We start from the raw sequence: 17,545 nt of genomic DNA, 5'->3' as shown, positions 1-17,545 counted from the left end.
GAGCGCATGGGCAGATGAACTACCAAGAATACTTTGGTCTTATCGAACAACAACCCACTCTCTACTAACAAAACTTCTTTCTCCCTCACGTATGGATTCGAGGCAATCATCCCTGCCGAAGTATTGATCCTCTCCACAAGACTACAATGGTTAGATGAAGAAGCTAACAACCAGAACCTTTGCCACAACTTGGACACAATCGATGAGCTTCGTGAGCAAGCCAACATTCACAATGCCATCTACCAACAGTGGACTACTTGACACTACAACCGTCATGTTAAAGTGAGAATTTTCAAAGAAGGCGATTAGGTCCTCCACAAAGTCTTTCAAAACACTAAAGAAATCAAATTTGACAAGCTTGCCCCTACCTGAGAGGGGCCTTACAAGATCACCAAGGAAGTAAGAAAATGTGCATACAAACTTCAGTCCCTAAAGGCAAGGATATCAACAATAGTCGGAATGCAATCCACCTCAAATGCTACCATTTCTAGTAAGATTTGTCTCAACATCACTCTTTATTTTTTATTTTTTGTTTTCAAAAGGGATGGGTGGGTCTGTCCACCTCCTTCACCCTCAGTCGACCTCATGGCTAGATTCAATAAAGGAACTATTCAACGATACAATTACATTCACCTTCTATTTACATCGACTCGGCCATGTTGCCGCCTAATTCACCTCCAATCGGCCTCATGGCCTGGTTCAACTAAAGAATAAATTAAGTTTCACCGTTAGTCGGCCTCATGGCCTGGATTCAATGAAAAATTTAACTACAAACTTTCACCTTCAGTTGGCCCCATGGCCTGAGACAATAAAAGTATAATTAACAAAATTTCACCTTCGGTCGACCCATACTAACTCGGTACATATGCTTTCTCCTTCAAACAATTCAAACTAACTCGGTCACCAGATCACAATAGCCAGGCTTACACCTTCAGTCAACTCAGACTGACTCAACAGTTCATACAGGTTAACACTTTAGTCGGCTCAGACTGACTCAGCGATTCATAGGCTCACCCTCAGTTAGCTCAAACTGACTCAACAGTTCATACAGGTTATTCAGTCGGCTCATGCCAAGTCAATGATTCATAGGCTTACATCTTCAGTCGGCTCATACTAATGCAATCTTATAAAATCATCTCCAAATGGCAGTGCCAACTTGGCTGCTTGGCTTCAACTACATCACAAACCTAATCAATCAATTCAAGCCAACTGAACCAATCCGTAAACTCGATCAGACTACACTAACACAGTTACAACGGTTCACCTGAACAAGTTACATCTACAAGGCATTACCTAGGAAAGGGGGTGCAACCCCCCACACATATACTATCAATCAATTCATTCATCCACGAAGAAAACAACATAATGGAAACGCATGTTGAATCATAAAAAGCCTCAAACATCTAAGTGTCAAATATAAAAAGGCATATGCACCCTGGACAAACAAAGGCAACTCAAGCCCCAAAAATACGAGAGAAAAATAAATACAAGTCTAAGAGGCATCATGCCCCATATCATCAGTACAATTTGTCTCATCCATCTTCGACTCGGTCACCCTGTCACCTGCCCTGGCAGTCATCCTCACAGCCTGGTCACCAACATCATTTGTAATTGACCACCCCAGCTGAGTAGCGAGGTCAAGTATTTCTTCATCAACCTACTCCTCTGTGTAATCTCCTTGCCCAGCGGCCTCCTTCTCTTCCATTTCCAACCAAAGCTAGATGTCTTCATCCGAGTTCCAATAGGCAGTGTTCTTAGCCTTGTAATCTAGCATCAGCTCTCTTTTGGCCCTAATGATGACATTGTTCCCAATGGTAAGGCACCACCCCCTCAACGACTCAATCTTCGCATCCTTTTTAGCCAGCTCCTTCTTCAGTCGCTCCAGTTCAGCTTCGACTTCCTTCACCCGCTACTGACTCTCCTGCTTGGCCTTCAGGGTCGTCGCCTCTCTAAATCGCAGGTTGGTGTTGGACTTAGAAATTTCTTGGATTTTCTTCTCCTGTGCCACGACAAACTTCTTGAAGTGAAAATTGCTCATGAAAGCCTACACAAAATCATTCAGTCAATGTTTAGTCACACAATGAATACAGTAAAAATAAAAGCCCAGTTCATACTTGGAAAACATGGGAAACCCCCCAATCAGCAACTGCAACTGCGGCCATCTAACTCAGCCGACTCTTATCTGTTGGGAACATGAATAAATCGACCAACTTGCTCATAGAAGCCGCATCGAAGTAAGTCGACGCAGTGGCTGGGATACTGAAAGTCAGCATCTCGTTCTCCTCATCCAAGACCACCATCCTGGATGACTCGGCCTTGGTCACAATAGGTTGCCTGGGTGGAGTCACAACCATATCTTCCACCCTCCTCTCCTCCCTAGTCGAAGAGTCCTTTTTCCTCTTTTCGCAACGCTGCGTGTTGAATTCACTCGTACTCGGGATTGTTAACTTCTTCATAATTCCTTCTGCAATCGTAAATTTCTCAACAGTTAATGGGTTCAAGCTCAACTTGCTAAACAAAACATGATTACAATTTGCAGTAGCGAATGAGCAACATGCTCCACGTTTGCTTCAACAAGGGGAAGGGGATACCTCACTAAACCGCCCCAAGTCCAACCCACAGGTGGCTCGCCCTCAAATTGGCCTCCTCTAATACCACTCGCCAATCTCTCTGCTCCCTGGGAATGGCAAGAATCTTTCTAGTCAACACGTCCAAGCTGTCCCCACTCTATCCTACCCGATTAAAGTCAAGGTCTATAAAGGAAAAACAAAATAAGACTTTAGTAAACAAAGCATAAGTCAAGAATAAGTTTCTCACCAGTTGCTCACCAGACATTCAAGATCTTGCCCTGGCCCCTCTCTCCAAAGACTGCTTTGCCCCGCAAGTAGAAAAAATGCTTATTCCAGTTTTTGTCACTCGACCGGAGGTTAGTCACAAGATGGGTCCGGTCATGTTTGAGAGTAACCGCATATCTACCTTTGTCCATGTCACTCTCCTTTAGGAATTAGGAGTATAATAGCTCGTGCAAGCTGAACATCACTTTGTTTTGCACGCAAGGGACCTCTAAGGCCATCAACAGCTTCCACTCATTCGATATGATTTGAGTTGGCGTGATCATGAAGTGGTTCACCACCTCCTAGACGAGACGAGGTATCGAAAGTCTCAGCCTGTCACGGAACCACTTCTTATAAACACTCACCCAACCTTTTGCCTCTCAATCCACCCTTTTGCATGACTTAGGTAGCCTAATCTTAACGAAGTCAGGAATGTGGTACATCGTCCTGATCCGCCATACATCGTTCTCTTTCAGCAAGGGTGGAAAGTCAACATTTAGTATCACACTGTCGAGCCGACTCAGCTCGTCCTTGGAACCACCATTGGTAGAGGGCAAATATTCGGAACCATCAGATTCATCAAAGTCTTCCCCACTCGTCCCTTGCCCATCTGAACTATCTTTATTAGAAGTGGCACCACTCGACCCGGGGGCAGCCACACTCACTCCCCTCGGTATGCCAACAGGAACGTCTCCACCTTCTAGCATCACTACCATCGTTGGGGTTCTCTCGTACTCATTTTCATCCTCTATACTTGCCCCACTCGACTTGTCCAACTCTGACTATGACATCAAATATTTAACAACTTCTTATTCCATTAGACCACAACAACCGAGTGATTCCATGCGATGATGACCAAAAACACTTAGTCAAACAGTCTAACTACTTTACCCGGTCAGGACAACCGACAGACAATCTCTACCACTTAAAAGTTCTACTTCAGCTACAAAACTACCCACTCGCCCCAACCGATCGAGTACCCGAAATTTGAACCTATGGATTAATTCCTAACTCTCAAACACATTCGACCCTGTAAGGATGATCGAGCGGCCACGCCCAAGACTCTAACTCACGATTTAGTCCACCTTACTTAGTCTGGATGACCGAATGCCTTAGCCCCCAATTATTCTGATATGCATCCTTATTCTATCACGACACTCGACTCGGTCAGACAAACCGAGACGAGTCAAATGAAAGGACCCAATAAACCGACTTCATCTTCTATCCTCCCTAAACCTAAAGAACCCAGAATTTTCAAACTCATACCAAATTCCTTTGCAAATCCCAAATCTCAAATCAAACACTAAAAGAAACCACACCAAATCGATCCTAAATGCACAAAATCTCCTAAACACCAAACCGAAAAACTAAATCACCACCGATTCTACCGAGTTCAAACTAGACAAAGTCACATCTCTTTTTTTTCAAACTCTTTTAAAAAATCTACCAAACCTCACCTAAACCTCTTCAAAAACACCAGAAACCACAAAGCAAGGCTAGAAAGAAACAAAAAATAGTAGAAGAAAGCAATCTTTACCGTGAAAATGGCCAGAATCTTAAAAAACTTTTCGTTGCTACGGAAAGAAATTGAAACGGGAAAAGAAAACTCAAAGAAACTGAAATGAGAATGAAGCGAAATGAACAATGACCTCAGCAATTTTATTGACAAAATCTAGCAAAGGTTGTGGCAGCCTCTGATTGGTCATTGACCAGTACAACTCTCCATTTTCCTGCCCAAGCACAAAAAAGAGATCTCGGCTATACACGTGTCGCTAGATGAGTCACCCAACTTTGTATTACCCATTCAGAATTCAAGACCGCCATGTCGTGCGAACCTTGCAAAACCATGAGGATGCTAACTAGTCACTCAATTTGACAGACCGAATGGAGTAATCACCAGACGAATAAATTATTTTCCCTCAGCATTCCCATTTCATGGTCAACGCTGTCAAGTCAAACACATCACTTCTACCCACTTGGTCCACCTGACTGAGTGAGGTGGCCATGAAGAATTAACTAGCCTCTCCTTGCTTGCTTGGAAATATGCATACACCAACTTGCTTGGATTAGACCAATCAATCGAGGGAACCTTCATGGGATGTTTCACACATCCTCTCACTCGGTTCGATGCACCGAGTGAGGACATGTTCAAGGGATGTGCCTCACATCCTCTCACTCAGTTTGATACACCAAGTGAGGACATCTTCATGGGATGTTCCACACATCTTCTAACTTGGTTCGATGCACTGAGTAAGGACACCTTCATGAGATGTTCCACATATACCCTCCCTTGGTTTGATGCACCGAGCGAGGTCTCCACTTATTGCATTTCCTCATTCAGCCTAATACGTCGAGCGACAATAGACTCGACCCACGCTTCATACTATGCACTCGGTTTGGCTCACCGAGTAAGCCACTTACATACAAAGAGTTTTAACTTAGGACCCAGTTCCATGAACTAAAAACTAGCATTTACGTTGGCACTCGCCCTATCAGACAGGTAGACCAAGCACCCCTTCACGCAGCAATAACTACTCTCTAAGCTAAGTATCCTTAACTTAAGAATGGGGGGCAAACTGTTAAGGCTAAAAAATGTGTCTGGCCTCAGTAGGCCCGAAGACAAAAACACCTTCAACAAAGCTCAGAGCCATGGCCCAATTCTGATTGGGCCTATGACAGAATTCACATATTAGGTCTGCTCATTACACCTACTAGGTTACTCACTACCTAAGCCCAATCAATAAGGCCCTAATTTACTTAGGCCTCACCATCAGCTTATCTGGGCCCGGGCCCATTGATCCAAGATCACCAACTAGACCTAGGGTTTACTTAGACCCCAAGGCTACCTACTTCCTATTTGGTACTATCCGGATACTCTCGAAAAGATCCATTTATATCCCAATTCGTCTAAGATCCAAATCTTAGGCTAAATAGAACTCTTTCCCCTACTAAGGCAAGGGAATCAAAGGTTTTCCTATTCCCTAAACCTCAACCACTATGGACTCGTAGTCGTACTAGGATTCAAAGATTCTGCAACAACTATATAAGCAGAAGCCTGCCCTCTCACAATTCATTCGGTATTACACCTTAAAACCTTCCAGTTCTCACCTTTGAGAGCTTTACATCATCGCTGTAGTTCTAGTCTCCAACTAAACTTTCAGTAACCCTCTCTTTCCCCTTACCCTCACTAAATTAGCCTCATTTAGCCTTGTTGACTTGAGTGTCAGAGTGCCTATGGCAAACACCACCCTGATGTTTTTTGTTCGCTTCACGCTTGTTTCTTCATGTGTGCAGGTGCAGCAGATTGCTAGTAGCCTCAACCTCACAAGATCATACCCCCCATTCCCCAATCATAGATTTTACCGTCTAAAATTCTCAAGAGAAACCTTATTCTTGAGACACAATGTGTTTCATCACACACACACACACACATACTAACCTAAAATATTAAAAGACTTTAAAACGTTTGTGTTCTCTACATGATGTTTAAAAACAGCAGGTCGTAGTCCTTTAGTTAAGGGATCGGCCAACATAAAATCAGTACTGATGTACTATACAACAATGTCTCCCTTCTTTATTAGGTCATTGACTATAAGATACTTTACCTCCATATGCTTTGACTCACTACTAATTTTATTGTTATTAGAAAAGAACACTACCACATTATTATCATAGTGGATCATTAGTGGTCTAGAGATGGATTTGACCACACAAAGCTCAAAGATATAATTTTTCAACCATATAGCCTAAGTGGTTGCTTCGTAACAAGCAATGAATTCAGCATACATCGCTGAGGATGTTATCAACTTCTGCTTGACACTCTTCCAATATATGACCCCACCTGCGAGCATAAAAATGTGTCAACAAGTAGATTTCAAATCATTCGAACAACTACCATCTGAGTTGAAATAGTCAACAGTGATAAAAGAACTTTAAGGTTGTTACATTTATATACTTTAGTTTATACATGTAATACCCCTCATACATTTTATGTTTTTATAAATAAGAAAAGTGGTACTACTCATAAAGTTTATGTATAAAGTTAAGGTGACATTTCCCTTTAATTAATTAATTAACTTCGTATTTTCACTTTTCAATCATGGCTTTATATATTAGGCTTTGTATATAAACTTTATAAGAACAATATTATTCAAATAAATAATTATGAAACAAATAATAATATACAAGGTCTAAGTATATAAAGTATAGGATGATTGAGAGAGTGAAATTATAAAGTCAACTCGTTAAATAAAGATAAATAAATTATTAATTAAAAGATAATATCTTGTCGCTTTGTATACAAACTTTATAAGAGCATTACTACTCTATTTAAACAATATATAAAATTTTAATATTACATTAGTAATCATGCGTGCCGTACTAGAAATTTCAAATTTGGTTATAATACTGTATTCCAATATTTCTTACTTCTATTGGAAATATTTAACTGTTAATGTTAGATCATGATAATAATGTTTTTTATATAAAAATAAGGAAGCGCTCATTTGATAACGTTGTTAGAGTTTATACTATCCACTAATGTAAGTGTGCATACAAATTTCCAATGCAAATCTTCACACATAATCAAGATCATAACTTGATATAATTAGCATGTTAAAATCAAAGCATAACCTCTTTGATTACTCTTCTTTTCAACGACGATTACAGTAACTCCATTACAGTAGTTTCAAGTTCTAATCAAAAGCTACAGAAATATTTCATTTCTAATTGATCCAAATCTATTTTTCCGCTTATGGTCTCTATACATTGATCAATTTTTGCCGCTTTGGTCATCTCCCCTGGTATGTTTATCTTCACTCACCCGTTGTCTTTTACTCTCTAAAATATGTAATGAATTTATGGTTAAGCTAAACCTGAGCAATGGGTTTTCTTGTGATGTCAATTGAGGTTAGATTTTATGAGAAACAATTTTAATGAAAAAAATTATAGGATTAGAGGATTCAAATTAAAATTAGTAATACATAATAATCTATAAATTAGGATTTGAGTATCTGCAAATTTTGAAATTTGGTAAGTATGAAAATTATATTATGAATTATGATTAACAATATCATTTTCGGATTTATTTATTCGTTTGATTTTTATTTTTCATTTTGCCGTGCAGTTTACGGGAAGATGGCTGCCAAAGTAATAAATAATTTCTCAAATAACAAGGCTTACATAATTGAACTGGAACAAAACTCCTAATGAAACATCCATTTTCGATTTCTGTTTCTGATCATTTGTGAAAATAGTTGTTTTAGATGAGTATTAAAGATGAGATTTTCCAGTAACTTATGCTACTCTAATGGAGTTACTATAGTCCGTTAATATATATATTCAACAGTGATAAAATGTTACATTTAAAGGGTGTTTGGATCATATAATATTTTATTATAGGGGTATATTATATTAATAGAAAGAAAGATCACCTTGAAGATTACTGGGAATGTTTAGAAAATGTGTTTGGTTGGTTCGAATAAATTAGTGAATAACATGTTTGGTTGGGAGGATAAATGTGTGGTATGTTATATAAATTACTAAATTGTCATCCTTTTTAAATATTAATATAATAGTATTTTTTATTATTATTTTTTTAAATCACTTCTTTTAACCCCCACATTTGAAATTTTGCTAAAACACTCCAACCATATAAAACTTTAATTTATAGCAAAATCACCCATACCCACCCCAAGCCCCTGTCGGCAGCCAGCCACCACCACTAGTCACCGCCTTCTGCCATCAGAAGTTGTTGAAAGTCGTTGGAAATCGTCGGGAGTCGCCGTGAGTTGCCGATATGGCCTTTTCTGACCATATAGATGGCCAAAAATGACTATATTGGAGTAGATCTAGACGTTAATGGCCAAATCCATGGTCGTTAACTGCCAAATCTCGCCCAGATCTGGTTGTTAACGACCATGGATCTAGCTATTAAATCCTAAACCCTCTGGTTAGAAATGGCTATAATAGATTTGGCCATTTCCGGCCAGTTCTACTCCGATATGGCCGTTTTCGGCCATCAATATGGCCAGAAACAGCCATATCGGAGCCTCCCAATGACTCTCAGTGACTTTCGACGACTTCTGACGAATTTCGGTGGCAATCAGTGGTGGTTGGGCAACTATCGACGGTGGTGGCTAGGTGGCGATGGTGGTCTGCAATTTGTTTTAAATATAAAGGTATTATTGTCTAGAAACTTAATTAAACAAGGGTAAAATTGTAATCGTGAATTAATGTAAATTTATTTTAAAATAAAGGCATTATTGTCCAAAAAATTTATTAAAAGATAAAATTTTAATAAAAATAAGATAACCAAGTAATCTTACAATACCTACGAAAATGAAGATAATCAGATTATCTTTAATATTACCAACGGTAACTACTATTGGTATTGAAAAATTACTGGTGAGAATACCAAACGTGATAATCAAGTAATATAAGATGACATTATCTCAGTAATCTCATATAACCCCCAACCAAACGCCCCCTAATAGTTTAATATTTCTCATTCTCTCTGTGCTTCTCTCTTACACTTAAACTCTCTTTTAACCTCAAGGATGTTGAAATGTTCTAATAATGGTGAGAATAGCAAAAAGACCTCACATAGTTTGTAAAACTGTCATATCATCCTTTATGTTTCTAATGTGCTACTATTTCCACTGGCCCTTCTTAGATGATGTTAGAAGGTGTGTGGGTGTATGGTGTGAGGGATAAAAGGAGGGTTTTGACCATAGATTCGATCGATCGCTATGTTGATCTACTATCTCCATGTAGGTCGACTATCATAGTTTTTCACATGCATAAACTCTATAACCTTTTGGCACCGTCGACGGAGGGCTAGTAACCCTTTTGGTAAATAAGAAACATTAAGTATCTATATATCTATATAATTCTAAAGCCCACTCTTGCTATTGATCGCCATTTGGATTCCACGTAGGATTCCAGTAGGATATTGCTCGCCACGTAGGATACTGAAGCATACCTTGGTTGAATGACACATAGGATGTTGGTTTGATGAGATATTAAATTATCAGTAATACTAGGCTTACACCACCTTCTCACATCATAATGTGGCACTGCCACATCATCAAAAAGCCACGCAATTTCCCCCCAAATTATAAAAAAAATTTAAAAAAAAAAACCCAAAATTTCAGTTCCCCCTAAATCTAATCTCTCTCCCAAAATAAAATCATCTGAACTCTCTTCTTCTCCTAAATTAGAAATCTCTCTCAAAGTTGCCTTACAATCAATCTTCCACCACTGTCATGCACAGCTCCTTTTCCTAAAAAAAATTTCTCTCCAGTACACTTATCTTGATGAGCTGAGCCTCATTATTCCAGGACGAGCCAATAAGCTAAAGAAATCCTGAGAAGATATTCAGAGAAAGTTGAAAATGGAAATCCAAGAGAGTCATCACAGCTGGCACGAATCGTGGTCGGAGACAGACAGCAATCCTAGAAGCAATAGAGTCGGATACAGTGGACCTCTGAGCAGTCCGATAACATCCAATAGCAAGAAGACCCACTGTTACGGCAAGAAGACAACAATCATTCGTGACTCCTCGTCTTCCACCACCGTGGGCTGCAAGGATTTGTGGATATATGGCCAAGACCCATTGTTACGACTTGGAAAATAATTGCTTGTTATGCAGCATTTGAGGCTGCCCTTTAGCTCCTTCTACCTGGAAAAAAGGGTTGAGGGCCCAATATCTCCTGCTAGGAACCGACCTGTTTACAAGGTTTCTGTTACTTGATATCTTCTTCTCCAGAATGCCTTAATATATAGTTGTTCGCTGATAATGAAGAGACTGGTGATGTCACATACAAAGCAGAGTCACCCGACGAAGGGGCTTTTCTTGTTGCTGCTAGGGAGTTTGGTTTTGAGTTTTGTAAAAGAACTCAATCCAGTGTGTTTATCTATGAAATATATCATTCTTCAGGACAGCCAACTCAAAAGTGAGGATATAAATGAATAATTTTCCATGTGGAGCTTTTTTTCCAATTTTTTATTTCACTTGAATTTTTAGTGCTGTAGCATCTTAATTTCTTTTGGGAATCTTGCAGAGAGTACAAAATTCTCAATTTGTTGGATTTCACTAGCAAAAGAAAGCGGATGAGCGTAATTGTTCGTGATGAGGATGGGCAGATTATTCTCTTCTACAAAGGCGCTGACGGGTTATCCTCACAACCTTTTTTAGATTTGGCTTCCTGTTAGAGGCCTTGAATGTGTATATGACTTCCATCTACTGTTTGGGGGCTGTTACTGGTTTCATTTGAGTTTTATAAATGGCAAATGGTAGATATTAGCTATAATTTTTGAACTTTTGCAATCATCTCGTTGTATCCCACCATGCATGAGTTCTTTGCTTGGAATATGCAGCATTATTTTTTATCGGCTATCAAAGAATGGAAGAATGTATGAGGAAGTTACTACTAGGCACTTGAATGCATATGGAGAAGTTGGGTTGCATACATTGGCACTTGCTTATAGAAAGCTCGACGAGTCTGAGTATACATCTTGGAACCATGAGTTTCTAAAAGCAACTCAATATCAATTAGCGAATATCATCAAGTGCTATTGGTTTATACTTTTATTGTGTTTATTTTCAGGTTCGGCATATTCAATCCCACAATTGTTTATGATCATTTGGGAGAAATATTTTCAGCATTTATTTTTGGAAGCCTCATTTTTTGTGTTTTCTTATACATTAAAGTGAGGATTTAAATTTAAGCTTGCTGTAATACATTTGTGTGTGGTTTGTGTGGTTGGTGAGAGGGACTGGCGGTTGGGGGGTGTTTTTGGTGCTGGGGTGGTTGGCTTTGTGGGAGGAGGTGAGGGCTGCATTGAGGCAGCTGGCACTGGGGTCTTTGTGCGTTGCTATAGACTCATTTTCTCCCCTACTGCTATAATTTTTTTACTAGTAGGGGGTTGTTCTTGCTGCTTTTTTGCTGTTGGTTGTCCATTCTTGCTGCTGTGTTGTTGCTTGGATGTTGCTGCTGTGGTTTGTAGCGTGGGGCTATGGCTGATTCACTTCTACAATTGATTTTTTGCTGCTGTTTTATGGGCAGTTTTATGCTCCTGCTCCAGGTGTTTTTTGGGGTCTTGTGTTGTGGCTATTGCTGTTCTCTTCGCTGTGTAAAGACTTTTTTGGTTTTCCATCCCTAGATGGTTTCTTTTGGCTGTTTAAGGGGTGTAAAAGGTGTACATTCTGGCTCCTTTGCTTTCTTTTGTTAGGTGGCATCCCTTGCTTGTTTAGGGTCGTGCACAGAGTATAGGAAGATGGTTGAGAAATTGTAAAAACTTCCTTTTGTTTTCTTGTATTAAGCAGAGAATAAAAAATGTATCTTTGTTGATTGTACTATATTATGTTTTGTGGTTTGATACAAAAGCATTTAGTAACTTGTCATAAATTTATGCAGATTTTTTAACTCAAGACAGTAAGTGATCATTCATAAGAGAGTTATAGATGATTCAAAACAAGTGTTACAAACTTTAAATGATGCATTCATAATCTTTTATTTCCACCCTAATAAGACTTCAATTACTTGCTAGATTTTTTTGTCATGAAACTTAAAATAAAAAGTACATCTAAGAGAAAAATTCATCAATAATGAAATAGAACCTCAATGTTGCATTATAAAAACTTGTACACAACATACATTACAACATATATTATAAAAACGTGTACACAACATACATTACAACATATATTATAAAAACGTGTACACAACATACATTACAGCAGTAAGAAAATAAAGTGATGAGCTGGTTGTTTTTATCAGTATCAGTTCTCTCCTCCGATCAGTTGCAGCAAGCAAAAACCCAATCCAGCCACTAAAAACTTCAACAGTAGCTCATGAAAAGTGAAGGGAAACAGGCCAAACCAAGCTGCTGCCAGCAGCCATGGGACACATCACCCACTGTAGCAGAAAAAAAAAAAAAAAAAGCCAGCCTCCCAACAAGGATTACCCCAACTCATAGTGTTAAAATGACAATTTCATGATGAGGGTCCCTGAATATCTGAATCGTTAGCTTATCAACCACATTCCCCTGTAAAAACACAACATAAGAAGAGAAGACTCTGATATTAATATTAAGTTACACCAGGACACAACTCAAGAACCTTGTTTTATTTAGAATAATATAGTCTACAAACAACAACTATAACAAATTATATTGGGACTTAGAGAGAATGCTGAATAGAGTACTCAAAGTTATATATGAATGAAGGGTATTTGATTTAGCTACTTCTTGCTGAATGCTGCAGTAAGAAACAACAATATGCTTCTTCGGTTCCCTTGGAACAGGCAATCAATCTTCTTGCAGCAGAAATATATGCACTACAGACCAGAAAATAAACCCATGAAGGATTGCATCCGAATCTTCCTTTTACCAACAAAAAAGAAAAAAAAATTGTAAATATGTATTACTAAGTATCCTAAATCATTCCAAACTTATAGTTCTAATTCCCTTAAGAAGGCACACACTCGGGCTTAAAATCATATAAACAACGCCTAACCTTACAGGTGCAACGTTTTGGAACCCAGCAATTGGGAAATAATCACTTTACAGGTGCGGCACTGCTTTTCCAATTATGACCCTAGATTGGGACCTTGTTATAGCAAGTGATATTTTATTGTGTAAGTATTTGCTTTTTCTGCTTCTACATAACTATCATGTGTACTCTAGACAAAGCTTAAACTGATTTTCTTATCAATATAGTCCTGTGCCCATCAGATTCAAACTATTCTTTTGAATTCCTGAGTTTCATTGTTTAATTTCTCTCCTGAAAATGCATCAACGTGTTTCTTTTTTATGGCTGCTTGTAGATGTAAAACAATACCCAAACTTGATAAAAATCTCTTTCCTTTTTACTCAAATCTGACAAGCCAAAAAATAACAAAGCATACATTCTCACGAAGAATGAGCAGAATGATGGTAACATGCTAACTATTTCTTTTTTCTGATTTTATTTCCAAGAAATTAGAAACTGACTGATCATTGCGCTACTTCTTCCTAATTTTTAAAGGAAAATTGGAGAGAGATTTTAGTGTTTGTATTTTGGAGAAACTGAGATTTGATTTGGGATTTGTTTTAGGTACATTGAGAGTTGAAATTTTAGAGAAACTGAGATCGATTTGGGTTTGTTTTAGGTAAATTGAGAATTGAAATTTTGGGCTTTGAGAGAGATTTCTAATTTAAGGGATGAAGAGAGTTCGATTCATATGATTTAGTTTTGAGAGAGAGATTAGATTTAGGGGGAACTGAAATTTTGGGTTTTCTTTTTTAATTTTTTTTTTATAATTTCGGAGGAAATTGCGTGGGTTTTTGATGATGTGGCAGATGATATGGCAGTGCCATATCATAATGTGAGAAGGTGGTGTAAGCCTAGTATTACTGTTAAATTATTAATGCATTACATTGGTATTTTTGGTTTAATAAGATATTAACGTATTGTATTGGCATTCTAAAGATTACCACGTTAGATATGTGATATAACGAGATATCAATATACTCATTGGTATTCTAAAAGTTCACTTGAAGTTACCAAAAAGGATTTAATATTTAGTTTTAGGGTTTAGATTGAGCCTTTGGGTTGGTACTTATTTTGCTAAGTTAGAAGTTTTTCCCAAGCTTAATTATGTGTTTCAGATTCCTATTTTGGCTAACAATTTTTCTTTTTTAATGTTTATTAACTTTCTTGCTTTTTGACTATCTCTAAGAGTTTGATATTGTAGAAATTGTTTGAGTTCAATATTTATGGTATCTCAGTTATGATTTTCTTTTGTAAGACTCAAAAAGAGGGTTACTTCTTTTTGCAATGCATAGCTGATTCTTCGTATTCTGTGTTGTAAAGATGGCAATGCAGGCAGATTCTTCTGCCTTAAGTCCCGAAGTAGTTGGGAATGCCTTTGTGGAGCAATACTACAGTATTCTTTGTCAATCACCTGATAATGTTCACAGATTTTATCAGGAATCAAATATGCTAAGCCGGCCAGATCCTTCCGGTGCTATGAGAAGACCATCAAAGTAAGCTGACTGTAACAATATTTGTATATACTTACTGCTCTTTTAACTGGGTTCACACCATATCAACAAGTCAAACTAAGTCAAATTTCAAGTTAGGGCATAATTGAACCACACAGAAGCACATTGATGTTTGTCCGTATTTTTTTATTTTTATTTAATTTATAAGGCGGTTAATTTTTATTTTTTCTTTGTTTTGTTTATGTTAATTGATTTAATTAATTGGTGTTTTTCCTTTCTGGAGCAGGGCATAAATGACAAGATTTTGTCTATGGACTATCAGAATTTTAAGGTCCAGATATTTTCTGCTGATGCTCAAGGTTCGTATAATAAGGGATTGATTGTTTTAGTAACTGGTTGTTTGCTTGCAAAGGATAATTTGAGAAGGAAATTCACTCAATCATTTTTTCTAGCTCCACAAGACAAAGGATACTTTTTCTTAAATGATTTTTTCAGATATGTGGATGAAAATCATGAAATGGAAGACGAAGAAGAATCTAAAGGGGTTGTAAATAATAAAGCTGATGAAAGTGCTCCAACAGCTCCTTTGGCTGCTGATCCTGGTAGGTTTCTCTGTCCTAAGTTGCATTTTAATTTTTCGGTTGCTCGGTTTCAATTGTGGCATTGCTTTCTTTATTAATGTGTTTGAAAAAAAAAATTATCGTTCTGGTTTTGTCACAGAGCCAATTCATGCTCCCCATAACCATGCTGTGAATCACAATTCATCAACCCCTGCAAATGAGGCCACTGAAAACGGCAAAGAAGTCAGTCATCCATTGGACAACGGAAAAGTTTTGGTGGCTGAGAAAGTGGTTGTTCCAGAGCATCCAATCGTTTCAAGCCAGAATGATGCCCCTCCGGTCACAAAGACCCTTGCTTCTAAAACACAAGACGAAGTCCCCAAGAAATCTTTTGCGTCAGTGGTACGCTAATATATATAGGCATCTTACAAATATTATGATCATTTAACATTTTTAAATGTGTCTTTTCTTATTGATATTTTTCAGGTACAAGATTTGAAAAAGAGTAATCTCCATTTAATGTTGTTCTGAGGGTTCCACCTGTTAAACTTGTGGAACAATCACGGGTCATTGCAGCAGCAGCAGCTATAGAAACTGCTCCTAATAGCAACAGTTCCGTGGATGAAAACAATAATAATGCAGGTTTTTATTTCATTTCCTCTACATCAGTAGATTCTTATCTTGTGTGATTTGGGAATTATACATGTAAACAGTTATTTCTCTACTGCTTCTGTCTTAATGATTTTCATTGTACATGTAGCAGTTAAGGGTCACTCCATATTTGTTGGAAACTTGCTTGATACTGCAACAGTTGGACAACTTAAGGTGGTTTTTGAGCAATTTGGGCCTATTAAACCAGATGGCATTCAAGTTAGAAGTCAGAAGGTCTGTTTCAAACTTATTTTGAGCTCTTCTATATTTTTGACATGGTACTCATTAATATGTTGACATACTTCTTTCTACAGCAAACAGGGAACTGTTTCGGTTTTGTAGAATTTGAATCTACCAGTTCAGTGCAAAGTGTGCTCAAGGTACAGCCTTTTTCTTCCATTGGTTGTATCATATTTCCTGGTAGTTTGATATTTTTGCTGTCAATAGTTGGGTTCGCCAATCTCTTTCTGCCTTTAATTAACCTTAAGTTTATGGCGTGCAACCTCACATGGATTCCATCTTGCCCTTTGTAACTACTTGCTTGAAACTGGCTTATATTCTATAGTCTGGTTCTGTGATCTCCTAATGACTTTTATTAGTTGTGTGAAAACTAAAATTTGGGATATTTTAGGGCCATCTACCTTTATTAAAGAGTAAACTGAAAACTATTGTTTCTATTGCTTTCTGAGTTGAGAATGGTTTGTTTACTTTTTTAGGTGATAATTTCAGATACTTTAAAATCTTTATAAAAAAATTTCTTTGCAAGAGTTGCATCTTTTCAATGCTTGGTTGGATTTTTGTAGGTGCTTTAACCAAAATTTTGAATGTAATTACAAACATAAAATTGAGATGGAGAACATCTGTGGATAATAAGAACTCTGAGAACTTTAAAGATGTTCATAAAATGCTTGTGGACCATAATTTGCATAATGTAGCACATTCTTTTTTTCCCCCTTTTTTTTCTGGTAATCCTGAGCTGGATGTGAGGTTTGTCTTGAAATGAAAGTTTAGAAATGTTATGCATTTTTCTTTTCCTTCAATTTAATGACGTTGCTGCTGAGACAAAATTTGCTATATTACTAATATAAGAGGTCCTTTTCTGTGTATATTTATGTTATGTCAGTTATCCTTTTCATGAATTTGTGCTCTATGCACTAAGAATTTTTTGAAGAATGTTGTAAAGCTTCAACTGCTATAATATTATTAGCATCTCTGATTTTTGAAGTTCCTTGATGGTGCTTTGTTTAATATTGAATTACATTGCTGTCTCAGGCTTCTCCTATTTCAATTGGCAATCGAAGAGCTTCCATTGAAGTAAAGCGAGGTTAGTGGAAGTTCCAAAAATCCATCTTCGGCTCTGACAATCACACCTCTGTCGATTCACTCGCTCTCCATCTCACATGCCACTGCTCTATCACCTCCTCCATGCGACACCACAATCACCTCCAGATGCGTCACCGTCGTCCTACTTCCGGCACTTGCCAGTGACCTCTCGATTCTTCCACTCCGGTC

General features: G+C 37.9%; 2 protein-coding genes across 2 annotated transcripts; both read left to right on the top strand.

Moving 5' to 3' along the window:
• Positions 1-14,695: 14,695 nt before the first annotated feature.
• Positions 14,696-15,793, top strand: LOC116136841 (nuclear transport factor 2-like). The gene is made up of 4 exons (XM_031422512.1): positions 14,696-14,864; positions 14,981-14,996; positions 15,109-15,424; positions 15,543-15,793. The coding sequence occupies exons 1-4, from the start codon at positions 14,698-14,700 to the stop codon at positions 15,791-15,793; spliced, it is 750 nt and encodes a 249-aa protein (XP_031278372.1). The 5' UTR covers positions 14,696-14,697.
• Positions 15,794-15,839: 46 nt separating this feature from the next.
• Positions 15,840-17,507, top strand: LOC116136833 (nuclear transport factor 2-like). Its single transcript, XM_031422505.1, has 5 exons — positions 15,840-15,868; positions 15,915-16,024; positions 16,143-16,267; positions 16,348-16,413; positions 17,306-17,507. The coding sequence occupies exons 1-5, from the start codon at positions 15,840-15,842 to the stop codon at positions 17,360-17,362; spliced, it is 387 nt and encodes a 128-aa protein (XP_031278365.1). The 3' UTR covers positions 17,363-17,507.
• Positions 17,508-17,545: the final 38 nt, after the last annotated feature.

The sequence above is a fragment of the Pistacia vera genome, unplaced genomic scaffold (assembly GCF_008641045.1).
Source record: "Pistacia vera cultivar Batoury unplaced genomic scaffold, PisVer_v2 Contig109, whole genome shotgun sequence".
NCBI lineage: Eukaryota > Viridiplantae > Streptophyta > Magnoliopsida > Sapindales > Anacardiaceae > Pistacia > Pistacia vera.
Note: the sequence above shows the minus strand (reverse complement) of the source record. Positions and strands in the feature narration are given on the sequence as shown.

What these genes read in the sequence shown, in the direction of transcription:
- LOC116136841 (XM_031422512.1), top strand. Translation starts at nt 14,698, where the DNA reads ATGCAGGCAGATTCTTCTGCCTTAAGTCCCGAAGTAGTTGGGAATGCC. An exon ending in TCCTTTGGCTGCTGATCCTG is followed by an intron (nt 15,425 to 15,542) that starts GTAGGTTTCTCT and finishes GTTTTGTCACAG; the next exon opens with AGCCAATTCATGCTCCCCAT.
- LOC116136833 (XM_031422505.1), top strand. Translation starts at nt 15,840, where the DNA reads ATGTGTCTTTTCTTATTGATATTTTTCAG. An exon ending in TTCTTATTGATATTTTTCAG is followed by an intron (nt 15,869 to 15,914) that starts GTACAAGATTTG and finishes TGTTGTTCTGAG; the next exon opens with GGTTCCACCTGTTAAACTTG. An exon ending in TGAAAACAATAATAATGCAG is followed by an intron (nt 16,025 to 16,142) that starts GTTTTTATTTCA and finishes TTGTACATGTAG; the next exon opens with CAGTTAAGGGTCACTCCATA.